This window comes from Aythya ferina (assembly GCF_964211825.1).
Source record: "Aythya ferina genome assembly, chromosome: 1".
NCBI lineage: Eukaryota > Metazoa > Chordata > Aves > Anseriformes > Anatidae > Aythya > Aythya ferina.
This window is the reverse complement of record NC_140296.1, coordinates 166,012,135-166,031,271: the sequence shown is the minus strand read 5'-3', so window position 1 is coordinate 166,031,271 and position 19,137 is coordinate 166,012,135. Positions and strand designations below refer to the sequence as shown.

Sequence of the window (19,137 nt, the reverse complement as noted above, 5' to 3'; positions counted from 1 at the left end):
ATTGTTGAACAGTATTCTGTTCATTTTCTTTGCTGGTATTAGCAAAGTTTTATTTCATTTAATTGTATTTTTATATGAAGATTACTGGATATACGATGCTATTTGCAACATAGAATTGTACTATAGGGATTCTGACATTTTAGTTAATTTCTATGTATTGCTCTAAATGGTTTCTATTCCTCAAATTGTAATTGTTCTCATTTGCTCACTGGGATTCAGAAACAGGGTTTCTGGAATGTCATTTAATACTCATTTCATTCTGTTAAATGAAGTGCATTGTCTATCACCTTGCCTATAAATTAAGTCATTCTAGTTATATTTTCTGTCCATATATTTTTAATTGTGTAAATATTTTTCCTTGTCATGTAATTTGCTCAATGTTACAGAAAGTGCCACCCCCAGCCTCCCAGTTTTACTTTGAAGCACATGAGTTGGAGTGTGTCTTCTATAGTAAGTTAAGCCTTGACATAAATCAGATGCTTGATCTGTCTCTTATGGCAGTCTAATTGTGTGCCATTGTTTGCAAAGTTAGCCCTTTCCCTTGTTAATAGCAGGAATGAAACTAATAGATCAATCTTTTGCAGCCCAGGGAAATAACCTTCAGTAAGAAAACATTTAAAAGGTCAGATTCAGCTTTCCAGTTAAGTTTTCCTTAGTGAAGAGACGAAATGAAGGCATCTCTTTGCAAAGATTTCCTCACCCTCTTCTAACACTAGCCCAGCTTCTCTTTATAAATGCAAGCAGCTTTGGGGACACTCCAACACATGTTTTGTTACCCACAATTTATTGGCCAAGAATAGCTCTAAGTAGAGTTGTGGTCATGCCCTCTACCCTGGCAAGTCCTCTTCATCAGGGACTCTGGGACTGTTATGTAGGCCCTGTTGGGTATTCAACATCCAGTTTAGGCCACACACTGGAAAACAGCCCAGGAAATAAATATACAGCTTTTGCAGCCCATTTCATAGCATACTGGAGAAGAGCAAAAACAAGGCATCAATCTCTTCTTGTACAAGCATGACTTCAACAAGTGTCTGTGGGTGAAAAGCTCTAAGTGCAATCAACAATCAGTTGTCTCCGATGACCACATTTTAAGCAGAATAGATACACTTGTAATTCACATAATACATTTATTAAGTTAACAACACCATATTTCCACTTTGGTTGACTGCTTAATTTCTTATCTTATTCAGATTTTTATTTTTATTTTTATTTTTTTAGAGATTTTACAGATTATCAAATATATGTATATAATCTGAGAACAGAATAAAAGGCAGAATCCTGCTGTGTTAAGAAGTAGCATTGTATATTGCTATGAACCATTGCAACCCAGGTATTCTGCAGCAGCTAGCAACATTCTTTGTAATAGCTAACTTTTCCTTCCATTTCTCCACTTCTTGTTTGCTACAAGATAAAGGAATAAAAAATGACAAACTGCGGGAAGCTTGCTGATGCCAAAGGCATCTATTTGGGCAATGGGGTTCTTAAAAAGCATCCCCTCCAGATGACAGAGACATAAAGTTGATAATGTACACAGAAGAAAGTGTCAATGGACAGCATTTCAATTCTTTTTTACTAATGAATGAGGATACAGTTGTCTTCTACATCATTTTAAGGGACAAATGCTGAGAAATGGATACTCTCCATTGATTCCTAGATATCTAGGAAGGAAACTTTTTCATATAGTGGACAAATATTTAAATATTGCTTCAAACATAACCTATCCTCCTAAACGGCATGGAAATCTGTCACAAGGTCTTGGCATAACTCAGCTGGCTGCAACTGTTGTTCTTCCCAGCAGCAGTGGCACATAATTGAATGACAGTGGAGCACACTAAGTATGGAAAGCTGTCTTCTCGATAGCAACAGGAGACCATTCTCAGATCTGAAATTCTAGAGTCTGTAGCAAGCAAATAAAAATATGCAGAAGGATCCTGATTCTTGAAATATACATTTTTGCACCGTGCCTATTTATAAAAGAGCTTGATAAATAAATAATATATATATATATATATATAAGAAATTATTGCAACTCAGAATATCTGGGTTGTATTCCCAGCTCGGCTTGCTCTTGAGAGAGCCACATTCAATAAATAAATAATAATAAAATGAAAGAAATAAAAGAGAAATCCACCAAGAAAGCCTTTATAACTCAGTTTCAGTTTCCCCACATCTTACAGAAAGTCTAGGGAATCTTAAATAATAGGGGTGATCTCATTTTTGTCTGGAAAGTATGTTGAGATGAATATGTGGAAGATGCTTACAAGTGTCATGCATTATTATTGTGTTAGGCAGACTGTATGAAATCCATTTGACATTTCCTTCTTAACATTGATTGTGGGTGGTAACATTTCTGTATTAATTTTCAAGAGGATTCATTATAGCTCTGCCTGGTGTATAATTGTCTGCTTTATCATTAAAGAATCTTCTAAGAAAGTCAGTAACTTTCCCCACTCTTTTCCACTCGATTAAACTAATGTATCATCAAGTGTTTTGTTTTATTATTGATCCTGACAAGTAGCTCTCCTGTGTTCCTTACAGCAGCATATGAAGTATTGAGGTGAATTTCATAACTATATTTGGGTATTGGAGTTTATTTTCTGTACTTTTTGGAAGGTTAGCATGACATGCAGTTGAGGAATGCTAGGGGAAACCATTGTTAACACGAGCAGGCTGTGCCCAAGCTCAGATTGCCCCACTGAATTCTGCTTTGTGTTGCAAGTAGTTAAATCATCCAATACCAGGATGCAGCTTGGATCACACAAACTCAGAATCATCTCTCTTCTGTTATCACAACGTTGAGACTAGTCCTCTGCATTGCAGATAACGGCAACTCTCCTGTATGTCACCAGTGGCTGGAACCTAGCGCTGAAGTCAAATACTCCCCAGTTGGATGTGTCTGTGAAGCGTGGTGGTAGGGGAGGAAGTTTGGGGAGGAAATGAGTAAGCCATCAGCCCATCCCAGCCTGTAGCTGTAAGGCAGGGACACTGGGCCAAGCAATGAATCGGGGAGGAAGTGTTGCAACAACTAACCCTCCTGTGTGCCTTCTCTGGAACAGCTCTGAATAATAAATAAAATAAAATAAATAGAATAGAATAGAATAGAATAGAATAGAATAGAATAGAATAAAATAAAATAAAATAAAATAAAATAAAATAAAATAAAATAAAATAAAATAAAATAAAATAAAATAAAATAAAATAAAATAAAATAAAATAAAATAAAATAAAATAAAATATAAAATATTTTTGGGAAATGTTACTGAACAATTAGTGCAAGAAGTAATGATATATTGCTAGTTCTGGAAAAGGATCATGCACAGCTCTTCCTTAAAGGTGCTCAGCACCCAATAACAGGGGAGCGCTAATACAAAGAAAACCATTGCATGAAGTTACTGGTTTTTTTATCTTGTGGTCTGTGTGACTTCTCTTGGCAAAGTGAATAATGTCAGTCATGTTTAAGATAAAATTACAGTTACATTGATACTTAAAAACTGTGAAGGCGGTTCTCTATTTCCCATGGTATTTGCACTAGAGTATTTCATGTAAAAAAAATATAGTGGTGTGCATACATTCTTATAATTTCATGTGTCTGTCTACATGCTTCTCATTTTTTGCAACTGACTCCTGAGCAGTTGGGTCCCTGGAAGAATGAGATGAATGAAAAGGGTGTCCTATGGGGAAGGGGGCAAACTGAAGCAAGTGGTGACCCTATGGAAAGAGAGGAAATTAAACGTGACATTCCCCTGCCAACTGGGTATTGGTTTGCTCTATGGTCTCTGTGAACAACTCTTCACATTTTATTTTTCTTTTAAAATACTTTTGAAGTGGAAGAAAAACTCTTTTACCACTGCTTCCTCCCACTCTTTTTTTCCATCATTTCTTAACTGTCAAAGTACAGGCCATCGATAATTTCTTGTGCCCACTGATGTGATGTAGACTATCAACTTTTGTGTACACACCACCCTTATCTATGACATTTAACTTTAATCTCTGGTATTTACATTCTTTATGCTTTCCACTTTTAAATATATGAAGAAAGAAATATATGAAGGGTGGGTGGGTGAAGTCCATTCTTTGAGTATTAGATACTTGCACAACAGCTGCTAGAATGAAATTTCCCTGGCTGTTTAGTGAGAGAATAGTTCAAATTGTAGTCAAAATTAGGATTGGTACACCAGATTATGTGTGGGTGTGACAAATGAAAAAGGAAATGCTTGGTATTTATATTTGTAGTACAAAACTAACCCAAAATAATATCAGTGGGTATTAAATTCTGTATGTTCCAGTGGGTCAGTTTCAATGGAGTACAGAAAATAGTTCGGCGTATGGTAGTTCAGAGAATTCTCATGAGACTTTATTTTAGAAGAATGACTGAAGTTGAAACACTAGTAGTAAGGAATACATGATGCTATGGGTGTGGTATGTGCCTTTTATCCTCCTGAATTCATATTGTTCTAAATTTGTGTTAATACCATCTTTAGAGATTCACAGTAGCATTCCTTATATTTATTTATAAACACTGAAGAAACACTTTCTTAGCTTCAATGGTTTTTGAAAAACATTTTACTGGAGTCTTTCATGTCACTCACCTGTAAAAGTGAAAAAAAAAGTTTCAGTCAGTGAAAACAGAGGTGACCAAAGAAGACTTCTAGGTGCAGTAGGGAAGTTTACATCCCCATCTAGCAGCAGAATCCTTTGGCTATGGGAGACATGAATCCTCTTCCAGTTTAATACTATGGAGTTATTTAAAGTCCTAAAACTGTCAAGAAAGCTGTGGCAAAACAGTTGGTGATCTACCTACATGAATTTGTGAAGAAATAGGAAAGACCAAACCAGTTGCAATTCCCTACGAATTTTACTGAAGAAAACCTGTGACAAAGGGACTCGTGGCAAATGAGTCCTTCTGATATGAACATGGACTGAGCAGTGATACCTTCACTGGCTGGAAAGTGAATGTTGGTTCTCTGGGTCAGACTTGGGACTGGGAATTTCATCCACTTTCCCATAACAGTCCTGCCACAGATTTCCTTGTTGAACTAAGCAAGTAGTTAATGGCTTTGGCCTCTGTTTTTACTGTTCACAAAATGGGATTCTGATCCCTTCCTCCCAAGGGTCTGTGAGGTTAAGTAAAAGGATGTTTATAAAGTGACCTCATATTGTTCTTATGGAAGAGGTGCAGTTTCAACAATTTCAAACATAATCTCAGCATAGAGTGTAGCATGGATATTACATTTACTTACACAGCAATGCTGCCATGCATATATACTTTCTTTCAGTGGTCACATGCAAGGGTAGCAGGATGGTCTGTGCAAGTCCTTTCTTGGAGGATAGGGAGAGGCACCACAGGCACCTCACTGATAGCAGTCACCCCTTGCTGCACTGATGCCCTGACACTGTGTGAAAACTGGGTGAAGTTTCACTAGTCCACACTGCCCCTGCCTGCTGGGAAACCTTGGGGGATGGTGTGAGCACCTCCTGGTGAGCACTGTTCCTTCAGTGCACATGGGATGGTGTCCCTGCCTCTCCTTCTCACTTTATGTGACCATGGTTCCTGCTGTGCACACCCCTCCTCTGTTAGCAAACATGCTCCTTGGGCACATAGATACCTCCATTCGTAACTCTTATTCTGCTTTCAACCTCTCTCCCCCTTTGCTTTGGTTGGTGTAGTTCAGATGGTACTTTCTAAATTTCTGTCAATGAGTGCTGTCTGTTGCAAAGGCTTTTGTGTTACTTGGTCTCACCATTCCCCCCTCCTGTTTTTGCAAAGAAAGGACGCAGCATATTGCCAGAATATACTCTCTAATAAGGCTCCTGGACAGTTGTTGCTTTCAGTCTCCGTGCACACTGCGACACACTGAACCATGGGCAAGGGAACAAATGAACTGTACAGAGCAGAAGAGTGTGACTACTGCAGAAAGTGTCATAGAGGCACTGTCACAGGCAGGATCATGAGAGACAAACCAATGAACTCCCACCAAAACATAGGCGCATGTTTCTGCTCTCACTTTCTCTTAGGCAGGCTCCACATGTAGAGCGCGTGGAGGGGCGTGCGTGTAGGTAGGAACACGGTGGGAGGTGGAATTGGAGCAGACATGACTGATTTATGGCAGGAGTTTCCTTTACAGTCATAAGGGGAATTTTGCTTGGTCACAGCAAGCTTGAACCCTCATGAAACAGAGTGAATCATTTGATGTTAAAATAAAACAGAAAATGCAGGGGGAGGGGCATGGCTGTTTTTTTTTTTTTTTTTTTTTTTTTTTTTAAATAACGTTAAAATTGTTTCCTTTGGTGCTGGCTTCTTAAATTGGAATGTGATCCAGAATAGTTCTTGTGTGCAAGCCAACATTTGTTTTAAGAATTTTTATTGTCTTCTTTCCCGCTCCCCTCTCTCCCTCCTGCCCTCCCCTCTGCTCTGCAGATTTACACTGACTGGGCTAACCACTACCTAGCAAAATCTGGCCACAAGCGGTTGATCAAGGATTTGCAACAGGACATTGCAGATGGAGTTCTGCTAGCAGAAATCATCCAGATCATCGGTAAGCTCAGGGTTCAGAGAAGCACTGAGAGCTGACTCTATGCATGGGGGAATATATAATTCAAGTTGAATGTATTTAACAATAAGATGAACCCTGAATAATACAATTTGACTGGGTCCATATGTCTCTGATATTTGTGTGGTTCATCCTTGTCTTAATTAAAAAATATGTTTATGTGAGCATGTTTGGAAGTGGCTGTTTAACCATACTTTAAATGGCCAGAACTGTATCTTACACACTTTGAATTGTCAGAAATGAATGCTCCATTAAACCATATGTCTCCCATGTGTGCATTTTGTTAGTTGGAGTGGTTCATACTTTCTGGGCTGTCTTGAAACTGTATCCTGACCCTGCAAAGACAATTGTGGAAGATTTCATGTCAGCAGTTATTTTGCAGGGGCTGAAGAATTAGCAGCGACCTCCTTCGCACTTCCCACTTTGCATGATTTGGCATGTGGAAGCAACTGCTGCTAACAAGAGTGTTGTTACTGTGCGACTGAGCTTTACTTAGAAAGGAGCTCTGTGTCAACAAAACCCTGTGCACTTTATTGCTGTGTCTTTTCTGCTCTTCCTTTTTTTTTTTTTTTTAATTACTTTTTTATTTTTGTGTGTGTGTGTGTGTGCTTTTTGTTTTGTTTTGTTTTGCTGGGGGGTGGAGAAGAAAGTTTTATCTCCTGGTTTACTTCTTTCTCACCTCGCTGTTTTGTTTAGCAAATGAGAAGGTTGAAGATATCAATGGCTGTCCCCGGAGCCAGTCTCAAATGGTAAGAAAAAAATACATTTTTAGTTTGTGTTGGCACTTCTACAGTTTTCTAAAATGCTTTTTAAAGATTTACTTAAGCTGTGCATATTCTGTCCCATATTTAACATACAGTCCTAATTGTTACATACTATTCCTGGAACTTGTTTTTTACACATATACTTTGTGTTTGTATCTTCATTTTTGTGTTAGCTAGCTTTGGGAACTGAGGTAACTCAGCAGCAAAACTTCATGAGTACTAATTAATCCAGAACTGCTTTAGCGAACCTGTTCTTCTCCTGATTATCCAGATAATTTCATTTAACTTCATTTTTAAGGGCAATAAATCCAAGAACAAATTTCTAAGTGGAGTCTTTGTGTCTGGAAAACTGGTTTGATGAACAAGACTTGCCAAATTATTTCTGAATATAAATAGCCTTTTGGATTGTCCACTGTAAAGTCCAGTTAGATGCACTGACTCCAAGACTTTCAGAAATAGCACTTTAGTCATATAGCTTTCTGAGATATAGCTGGCAGCTGCTTAAAGACATTTTAATATGCTCGGGCAACAAGCATTTTGTGACTGATTCATATGGAGTCTGACTAATCTTGTGCTGTGTTTATGGTTAGTAAACTACATTTAATAAGATAAATCCTCATTGGAAAGCTGTAGAACTGGCAGGTACAAAATCTGAGCATCAGTAACATCACCATGCATTTACTGAATCATTTACAATTACAACATTCTTCCCCATGCTGTGGACTTTGCCTGTCTGTTCACATCCAAATGCTATATGAATAAGGTGTGCTTATGAATATAGTGTAGCTGGCAAGGATTTCAGAGTATCATGGTTTGGAGGAGTTTGCATAATAGCAAACTGCTGAAGGTTGGCTTAAAAGTGGGAATGGAATACAAAAATGTTGCATTTATTCATTTATTCAGTGCGTTTTTAAAAAGTGGAAGGTGTTTTCTGCAAAGCTGTGAAAGGAAAAAAATAGAATTCCAGCAAAATGCATGTCTTTTTTTTTTTTTTTTTTTCCATTCTTACTTTTCATAAAATGTGGAGGTTTAGAATAAGTTTTTTTTCTTGCTTTTGGGCTTTTTGAAAGTCCACAGTAAGAATATAGGCAATTTCCTTAATAATAGTTATTATTTTAATTACTCATATTACAGCAGCACCTAGTGGCCCTGGCTGAGAACTTTGGGAACGCCAGTGTGGAACTCTAATATTACACACACAGATGGAGAGATAATCACTCCTTACTCTAATCACATTAAAACCTGCCATTCCAGACAGACAAGACAAACAAGAAGAGACAAAAGCACAGAAAAGTGATATTATTTCCCCAGGTTGTGTAACTGGTTAGTGACCATCTAGGATTGCTGAGGGACCCACCACTCTGATATCTATCTAACTTCATTTCCATGAGACAAAGCCAAGCTACAGGGAGAAATATTCTCTCAATAATAGTTTGCACAATGTTTGCATCTAAAAAAAAAAAAAAAAAGGCTCTTCCTTCCTCGTTGACCAGAAAATCTTTACATGGCGTATGGGATTCTTGATTCTATCTCTATCTCTAGTGCAGTATAGGGAAGCGTGGTTGCTGCAATAGTACCTGAGTACCTGCAGGGTTCTCTTTGGTCTGTATTCTGCCTCCTGCAAGCAGAACTCTGAACTCAGCCAGACCACAGAATATGTCTCAGTTGCTCTGCCTCTCAAATAGGGTGCTTTGAACACTCCTCCACACCATCATGCATCAGTACTCGCACAGTGCTAAAGCATCAGTTCAACTACTAGAAATAGTAATTTCTAGTAATTCAGTCACTTTCTTTTTTTACCTCTACAGTCATATCAGATTATTTTCCTGCCTTTTGAAATACCAATTTTATCCTGCTGATTTCTTTAACTGTGATAGAAAAGTTAAAGTGTACTAGAGTACACTTTAAAGTAGTTAAAGTAGCTCAAATTTGTCAGCTTTCTTCCAAAATCTCTCAAAGACCCCAGGTATTAAGTCTGCTCTTCATTTGTCTCATTTGGATTGTGAACTGATGAACTGATGTGGCCTAGCAGAAAGCAATATTTTATCACATTTTCAGGTATTTCCCATGGCAGTTCTCAATTTTGTTAGCCTATTAGACAATGATAAACCAAATCTCTTCTTGTAGCAGTGGACTCTTGCGTATTTGTAATATTCAGAAAAAAAAAAAAAAGTAAAAAAGTTTTTTTTTTAAAAAAAGTAACTGTTCTAAGCTAGTTCTAAGCTTATCTGAAATAGGCCAATATGTAATAATGTGCCCTATTGGGATTTTTCAGAACATCAGCCATCAAATCAGCAGTAATCAAGCTATTCCTATAAACATGCTATCCACTCATTCAGTGCTATGATACTCCTGAAAGTATGTTAGCCATTCATTCATTCGTATTCCTATGCATATTAGCCATTCACCCACTGCCTTCATTTCAACCTTTTTAGTTTATAAACCTCAAGAGTCCCACCACCCTTCTCTTTCACATATGTTTTCGTGATCCTTGCTCTCATAACTTGCAATTAAGAAGAAATGTTTTCTGTATTCATTTGCTATTTGATACCCTTCCCAGGAGGTGATGTCTAAGACATTTTATTAGCTTAAGTTAGAGAACACTGACATGGATTGTCTGCTGCTGGGAATACAAGATATGCTCTGTAGATTATACCAATATAAATTCATAATTAATCATTACCAATATTCCCAAGTTCTGTTTCACTCACCATTTGGTTTTCCTCTTTCCATTAGCTTCATCTTTCAAAAGATTTTTGAAGTATCTCAGTTCAGCTGTTAGCAAAATTCATAAACATATTTTCATGTTTATTTTAAAAACATTTTAAATGTTTCTCTTTTAGTTTTCTTCTAGTTAAGTCTGTTGTAATGTCTTGCACTCTGCTCTCATATTGGCAGCAATACAGAAAAAAATTGTAGACCAGTTGAACCAGCTCCACAGGTCCAAGTTCATAAAAATTAAAACTTGTAAACTTCAGCAGCATCCAGTTTTTATATAGTTAGCTTTACCAGAATCCTCATGGCTGTCATTAACTTGTGAGATTTGAGATTTGCTTCTCTGCTGGATAAATACGCTGTGGTAAAATGATTTTGGTATTTACTATTAAGGATTAAAATAAAAATAAGGATTTAGACGTTTGTTTATTAGAATATACATATACAAGCTTTTTAAGATTATTTTTTTCTTCACAACTATCTCATTCAAGGAGGAATATGTCACTCGAGACTTTTTTTTTTTTTTTTCCAAATCTCTTTCCTTCAATGGAAAAAATGATGCCACATTAATCTTTTCGGAAGTCTATCAGTTAATGAAACCTAGATTTTTTTTTTCTTTTAAAAGAAAACAAAAGTCTTTCAATGATTTACATTTTGATGAAATAAAATTATAATTCCTTTCTGCTTGTTTATAATCAATTTGTTTCTTTAATTTCTGTTGAAAATCCTGCTATCATTAGAAAAAGCAGGAGAGTATTTTGGATAGAAAATACATTGTAAAGCTTTTCTATAATGGTCCAAAAAGATAGAATTCATATATATTTCTTCTGAACATATTAAAAAATGTACTGAAAGATCTCCAGTGTTTTTTCTCTAAACAGATCACATCAAAGATGTTTCAAGAATATGAAATATCGTTTGTAATCCATTTTAGAAAAAATGCAAGAGAATTAAAGTGTTGGACTGAAAATCTTTTTGTGGTGACAGTACTGTCCCTTGACAGTTTTGAAAAACTAACATTGAATATTGCTGTTCTTTCTTCATGCAGTCTGTGGTGCTTTCAGCTGCACAAATAGTAAAATAAAGCGAAAGTTGCAAAAAATTTTGAGCATATATATATTTTTTTTTCACATTGAGTTTTTCTTAAGATGGATGTTGTTTTACTATCATTTTTTCTTCCTTGGAATTAGCTCTTACTAATTCCCATGGGAACTGTGTTCCAGTACACATCTATGTAAAAAAGCATTCTTAATTGTAGCTGGTAACAGGGCTTTTCTAATATATATTGAAGGGCAGGAAAGACCCTTTTTATGAAAAGACTCCTAACATAGGAGACTTTAATGCATTTAATGAAGACTATTTTTTTTTTTTTCATTTTGTCAATCTTAGCTTTGGCACTGTTTCCTACCAGATTGTAAAACCATGCTTCAAAGACAATTTTTACAGTTTGGGATACGCACATACTGCAGTCCAACAGAGGGAGTTGTGTTCAATGAAAATACAGGTCTTGCTTACCACATCCTGGATATCAGAGTGTTAGAAAAGGTGTTAGAGTTGTAGCACATTGCCAAGTGGATATGAACTTTTAGTAAAAATCTGTAGTTATCAGAGCTGACACTTTCTTTGGGGAAGTAGTAGTGTATTTGATACAAATGGGAATCAATGGGACCATGTGCCTCACTAGTAAGATTGTTTCTACAGTATTGTATTTCATTTCATTAACAATACCTTTTAAGAGATGTTAATAAATTGAAAACGCTTCAGTAAAAAGCTACAAGAATATATGTAAAAATTGTGTAGTTTAGCAGGAAGGTGGTGTGAGGTCCCTGCTTAAGCAGGGAACATCTTTGTGATAGAGAGAACTTTCTGTAACATAAAAAGTGTATGAAGTCTGAACCTGAAGTAGGACAAAGTGAACATGTCTATACAGGTAAATGTTGTTTGGTGATGTATTGGGTGCTTCCTAGTGTTGCTGCAGTCCCGCAACTTCTATCCCTCTCATGCCAGCCCCCAACTCCACCCCTCCAGCTCCTTTTTTGCTCACATGCTTAGGTTTTCCACCAGAGGAAGCCAAGGTTACAGGTTGATGAGGTGCTCGCAAATCACTTCTTAGCAGAGTCAGAGTGTGAACAGGATAAATAGGAACTGCTAAATTGATGAACAGGAAACTGAACTGCTAGATGTGCCACAAAGTATACCTGCCCTACAGTATGTACACTTTCCTTAGTATTCTTAAGTATCCTGCTGTCACACTTCCTCAGACAGGGATGTGCTGCGCAGACACTGCTGAGCAGCATCCCGCAGTATCCAGGAATGTTAATATACAAGGAGGAGAATATTGTTATTGTTGTTATTGTTATTATGTCTAAATAAATAAATAAATAAATAAATAAATAAATAAAATTGTTATTGTTATTATGTCTAAAAATTGTTTGTAAAGCACAGCACCGTTTGGTATAAAAGAAGTGTGGTATGTTCTAAGGCCCATGGAATTTTATATGAGATTGTGTGGGTTTTGTTACGTGGAGCTCTATGAGGACTGGGAAGCTTGGAAATGTCATCCCTATTTTCACTGTCAAGTGGGCCCACATGTGAGCTCTTCCTCTCTGCTCAGTGCTGAATGCTGCAAGAATCTTCTGGCTTTGCTAGGCCGTTTTTGGCAAGATTGGCCGTACAGGCTCAAGATGTATGACCCAAGATATTCATTCTATGCTTTCTAGCAGATCCAGGTGAGCGTTCCACACAAGTGTAACACATACAAATATATGCAGAAAGTTGGCTGTATGTAGAAATTGTTTCATTACTAATGGAAGTTCAGTATGACTTTTAAAAAGTAATCCCAGCTCCTTTATTGTGCGGGCCAGTTTCTTCCCCCAGTGATCTCCTTCTTTTAAAATTCTGACTGTTGCCCCATGACTATCAATGCATCTTCACAGATTTCACGACTGGCTGCTGTAAAAGTCTTCTGAAAATACAAAGGAATGAGAGACTCAAGTTTTGTGTTTTCCAGATTTGGTGTGCTTAAATGAACAGAACACAAGTTAGTAATCTATTTCCCGTATTTCTGCAGTGCCTGCTTGTGCACTTAGTTTTCAGAAATGAAATGAATAGCCTGAAGTGTATTAATCAGAGTGTATATACCTCCAAGTAATCGGGTCTAAAAAAAGTAAACATATTTCCATGTTAAAAAAAAAAAAAAAAAAAAAAAAAAAAAGAGGAGAGTAACATTTTCCTTTCAGATTTTCAGTAATTTGTTCCAGAGAGGCCAGGGATCACTCATAAGTTGTTTCTTGGAGAATCCCATAAAATCCAGTAACAACTTTTCATTAAGAATGAAAATTGAGGAAAAACAAGGAATAACTGAGTTATTGTGAGTAAAAACAGCTTTTAAAAATACAGACTATAATTCACCTCCCCTAAAGATCTGTGCTTGTAAGTGACTCATGATGTGCAAAAAGGAAAAGGGATGAATAGTAAAATGAAAAATCTTTCAAACTGTTACTCAGGATAATGAAATCTAAATCTAGTGGTGAAGTTGCAAAAGGATCTTGCAATTCAGAATAAAAAGGTGTGATGAACTTCTATTCTTCTTTACCAGAGAGGAAATGCAGTTTGCATAAGAGAAAGGACAAGGCCTCAGCTGGTACAAATCTCTGTTAAAAATAAATAAATATATATATATAACCAAAAGGAATGGCATCTTGCAACATTGTCCGGATGGTTTCAAAAGTTTATTTCCCTATCCTCTGTGATAGGCGAAGGGAATCTGGGATTCAATAGAGTATCTCTCAAAAAGGGTAGAAAACCAAGTACTTTCAGGTGATAAGTTCACAGCATGTTGTCTAGGTAAGCGATCTCAGTAAAACTTGAGGGAATGAAACAAAAACAACTACAACAAAAATAAAAACAAATAAAAAAAAAAAAAAAAAGGAGTAATTAAATTCTGAACTCCTGCAAGACGTTTCCTGTGTTTAAAAGTAGGAAAGCCCATATTTTAGCTGTGTTACATAGAAAAAATCTGTAAGATAAAATTATAGCTTGGGAAGGGGGAGGTGGTGCGATGCTTAAAGGAGAGCAAACAAAGAATATACAAAGGTGTTATGTAAATGACTGCATAGAAAGGATGAGAGGAATATTAAGAATTTGGCTCAGATAGGCAACTTGTTAGAAAGGTGACTTTAATTTGCATGAGATTATTCAGATCTGGAATAGAAGAAAAATAACAACAACAACAACAACAGCAACAACAACAACAACAACAATAATAATAATAATAATAATAATAATGATTCTCCTTCCCGTGACACTATATGTGTATTCTAGATCATTCGCTATTTAGCATGACCACATTGGGAATATACATACTTTATTCATTTTGCCAGAGAAGTTTTCCAATGTACAATATCAAAAATAGCACCTAGGGGCCTCTACCTTTGCATACAGCCATGAAAAAGCTGGTAAGCGTAATTTCTTCTCCATTTGATCAGCTTTCTGGGAACACCATTATATATATACTGTATATTATATTATAAGCTGTATAACATTAGCATGGGAATTTCCTTTATCATCTTAGAATTCCCCTCTGCTCTGCAAGTCTTCTGAAATTTCTTCTCTCCTTCTGAGTAGATGTATGTCTGTATAGTTATATAGCTTTTTCCTCATGGGATTCAAGAAATGAATGACAGAAGGAGTTGTTCATCTCATAGAGCCATTGTAGTATCCCTACAGTTTGAGATAAATATAGTTCCCTAGGATGTTGAAAACCCTGGAAATGAGGATGTGCAGCCTTATTTCCAGCTGATTGAAAGCGACAGCCGCAGCTCCAGGGATGTCTGCTAAGTTCAGAAGTTTATCCCAGCTTGGAAGCCTGTAGTGGCAAACTGTCCCCATGTGTCATAGGAGGATTCCTTGTTCTCCCTGCATCTTTAACAAAACAAGCCTGTATTGTACAATGCCACAGTAATTAAGAATAGCTGTCATTTTTGCAGTGGTTCCCTGGCTACACCCTCTGCAACTAGGGAGCATAGCCATTTTGGTCTCCCTCACACCATCTGATCTTTGAGGCATCTTTTGACTGGTAAAAATAATTTTAGCAAAGAGACAATAACGTCAGTGCTGGCTAAAGTATTAACAGTGTATGTGCTCCAGGTCAAACATCCGAAACCATGTAGTTTACCCCTTCATCTTGATATATTTCATGAATCTGTCTCTTTTCCTCTGGTTCCATCTGTGTCTACAAGGATCCTGGGGCTGGCTCCAACTGTCTTCACAGCACTTTATTCATTTTCTTCTCCTTAGTGAAGAATGGTCTGGAGTATTCCCCATATTGCCTATTTGCTTGCTGTAATATTGCTACCCTTCCTACTTTCACCTGTCAGGTGCACTATAAAGGACCTGGCCACAAGATAAGCAGTGGTGTCCGTGTTACAACTGAAACTCTCTCATGACCTTCCACCATCTTGGAGATCTGTTACTTCTCAAGCACACCTTGATCTGCATAATTAAAAGTCCTCATTTGATTTTTGTTCCAATTAATTATACCAGAGTTTGGACAATGAAATAGACCAAAGGGCTTTAGGTTGCTCTTGATAACTGCCCAAGTTGTCCATGCCTTCATGTGGCCTCAAGCTGGGATGTTACCAAGAAGTAGAGGTGGGGAGGCTGGTGGTGGTGGTATGTGGGCATTTTGCTTTCAGTATAGCTAAGCCTGTTCCTGCATGCAATTCTTCCCTGGTCTTTGTAAGCAGTGGTTGAAGTATCATGCTCCCCATTCCCTGGGAAGAATTTGTCATGGTAATGCACAGCTTATACATACTCTGGCGTCCCTCCTACCAAGGATTTACTTACCACTTAATTCTGCATTTCTGAATCTAGCTTTTGTGGTTTGGCAGAGCACAGCCTCATGCAATTCTTATTTTAGGATTGTGGGTAAAAACCATTGGAGTCACATTGGTGACAAATACTTCTCCCAGTCTCCTTTCTCTTACCTTATAACAGTGGCAGTTCTGGATTGAAGCAAACAAGACTGATCCATCATCTAAGCAGGTTCTAAACAGATACTTATCAAAGGAATGACAACATAATACATTTTCAGAGTTCCTATTTTCATAGAATCATAGAATCACTGAATGGTTAGGGTTGGAAGGGACCTAAAAGACCACCTAATTCTAACCCATTCTGCCATGGCCAGGGATGCCACCCACTAGATCAGGCTGCCCGGGGCCATGTCCAACCTGGTCTTGAACGTCTCCAGGGATGAGACATCCACAACTTTTCTGGACAACCTGTTTCAGTGCCTCTCAGCCCTCTGAGTGAAGAATTTCCTCCTAGTATCTAATCTGAATCTACCCTTTTTTAGTTTAAAACTGTTTACCCATATCCTATCACTATTTGCCCATTTAAAAATCCATCTATTTTATAAGCTTCTTTTAAGTACTGAAAGGCTGCTATGAGGTCTCCCCAGAGCCTTCTTTTCTTCAGGCTGAACATCCCCAGCTCTCTCAACCTTATAGGAGTGGCGCTACAGCCTTCTGATCAGCTTCATGGCCCTCCTCTGGACCTGCTCTAACAGGTCTAAATTCTTCTTGTGCTGAGGGCCCCAGAACTGGATGCAGCACTCCAAGCAGGGCCTCACAAGGGCAGAAATCAGGGGGACAGTCACCTCCCTCGACTTTCTGGCCACTCCTTTTTTGATGCAGCCCAGAATGCAGTTGACCTTCTGGGCTGCAAGTGTGCACTGCTGGCTCACGTCAAGTTTTTCCTCCACCAGAACCCCCAAGTCCTTCTCTGCAGTGCTGCTCTCAATGATTTCTTCTCCCAGTCTGTACTCATGTCTGGGATTGGCCAGATTCTGATGGTAGCTGATGAACATTTGCATGTGTTGATGCAAGTGTTGAAGACTGAACATTTCCTGGTGGTAGTTTCAAGTAGATGATTTTTAACTTAACCAGCAGTGCTTTCTGAGATTCTTCAATGGGTAGGTGGTGTGCATTAAATGTATATCCTCACTGGAGTTCCCAGGGAAGCACCAAAGACTGTTACAGCCAGAAGCATGCCTTAGCGGTCCTTCTGAAGACAGCTGGACAAGTCCTCTCATTTCAAAGACGTTCAGACTGTAAATCTCCTCTTCGAGAATTAACCGCATTCCCATCCCCTTCTCCAGTGACTGGCCTCACTGATCCAGAGAAGAATTTCTTGGACACGTTTGCCACATCCCATCAATTGTAATGCTCTGTGCAGTGTGCAATGTACAAGATAGTTTCCAAGTGTGTACAATTTGTTTTCCATACACTGAGTGTTCAAACTGACTGTCCCATTTAAATCCCCAGTATTTCTTTGGTTGATGATAGGAATGTAGCCACTAAGATGCATTTCCATTTAGGAATACTGTCCAGGTTTATAGGTCCCTGAAGCTTATTTCTGCTGTCTGAGAATTTCTATGGCATACCATTCATACATCATTTTTGGGAGCTCAAAGCAGAAAGAAATGATTTTTAAGACTTCCACACTTGTATTCATGTCACCACCCAGAAATAACGGAGATGATATCAGGAACAAGCCAGGAACAAACTTCCCTCTCCTCTGTGCAGGGAATTGGCACTCTGCTAAACCAGCACAGTGAGCATCAAGTTATACCTCACTGCCTTTAATTTGCTTTTGTTGTTGTTCATTTGTTTTTGTTTTAGACGTCAACAAACCCTTTTGTATGAACTTTTGTATGCCTTAGTGGAGGGTCAGGGTTTTTTTGTGTAATCCTGTATTGCTAACAGTAATGCATATAGGTATATCAACTATCTAAATATACAAATAAACAATGCAAATTGAAAATCAATTACAGTAAATAACCTCTCCTTCAGCAGTAGAAATTTAAGCTTATCTTATGCTTGCAGGTGCAATTACCTGGACATAAAGACTAGAGTACAAATAAAAATTAGAGCACTAAAAATAGAGCTCTGTGGCACCCCAAAAGAAAAATTAAAAAGTGATCCACCTGAGGGTCCATCTAAGGATATATTATAGGTACAGATATGAATGGTGGAAATTGAGGAAGAAGAGAGGAAAGAATTTCTGTAAGGGTAAGGTTAAAGATGCTAATGTTAAAGATGACTGATATTCAAGGAGGAATGTGTTGGAAGTCTGGTTCCAAGTTTTGCTGAAAAGAGATTATTAATGGCATTAACATAGCTAATTTGAGTTAGATGAGAAGCAAATTCATTTAGCTCAGAACTGGCAGAAGGGAGAATTCAAACTGCTTTTGCAAATAGCTCTTTAAAAAAAAAAAAAAAAAGACCAAGAAGTTGAAAGTAAATATAGATGTGGTGAGAGCTGTGCACACAAGCAGTGTAACAGTTGACCTTGTTTGGGAGACCAAACGTGCCTCTATTGTAAGGGAGAGAGGAAGGTAAGGAAATGATGGTAGAAATTCTGCAAATTCTGCATCTAGTAGAGGATAAAGGATAGGAAGCTTCATCTATCTTGCCTAAGGATGTTACAGACATGGAAAGGAAGGGGAGGAGAAGGCAACCAAATCATCACTTTTGTAATATGATTTGATTCTGGTTTGGCTTTTTATTAGACCTCTTTATTCTGCACTGAAACAAACAGTTCTCTCTACATCCAGAGAAGATCTGAGAACATTAAAAGAACCACAGGATTGATGACAACCTCTCTTCACAAAACAGCTCAGAGTTACTCACTCACATCATTCAATGAGCTGCATATTCCTCTGAGTCGCTCACATTTGACTGTCTGAAGTCATAAAAGAAAATGCCACAGGAACACATCCTGGATATTATTTTACTGTGCTGGAAGAAGTACATTATTCATTAAAAAAAAAAAATAAAAAATCATATGCAGGCATAAGTCTTCTTGTTTATGCTTAGAAATTCCCTGTCTTATTAATGCATGGAGTCACATGATGTCTAGATATTAATGTAATAATCAGGTCATAAGACGTATTTATATTGTGATGGTATCAGTCTCCATTAAAACTAACAAAAATTTAGACTAAGTTAGGGATGCTTGGTTAGGGCCAAGATTAAGTTTATGTACAATTTGCTTTTGCAGACAAAGACTGTTGAGAACAGAGAGATCTTTTCATTCCTTAA

General features: G+C 37.6%; 1 protein-coding gene across 10 annotated transcripts in view; it reads left to right on the top strand.

The window, feature by feature from the left end:
• Window positions 1-19,137, top strand: part of NAV3 (neuron navigator 3) — a 557,486-nt gene that overhangs the window by 359,343 nt on the left and 179,006 nt on the right. For all 10 annotated transcript variants that reach the window (XM_084516198.1, XM_084516196.1, XM_084516194.1 and 7 more), the window contains 2 exons: window positions 6,419-6,536; window positions 7,248-7,300. In XM_084516198.1, coding sequence (XP_084372324.1) covers window positions 6,419-6,536; window positions 7,248-7,300 — 171 coding nt within the window. The remainder of the gene's footprint in view (window positions 1-6,418; window positions 6,537-7,247; window positions 7,301-19,137) is intronic.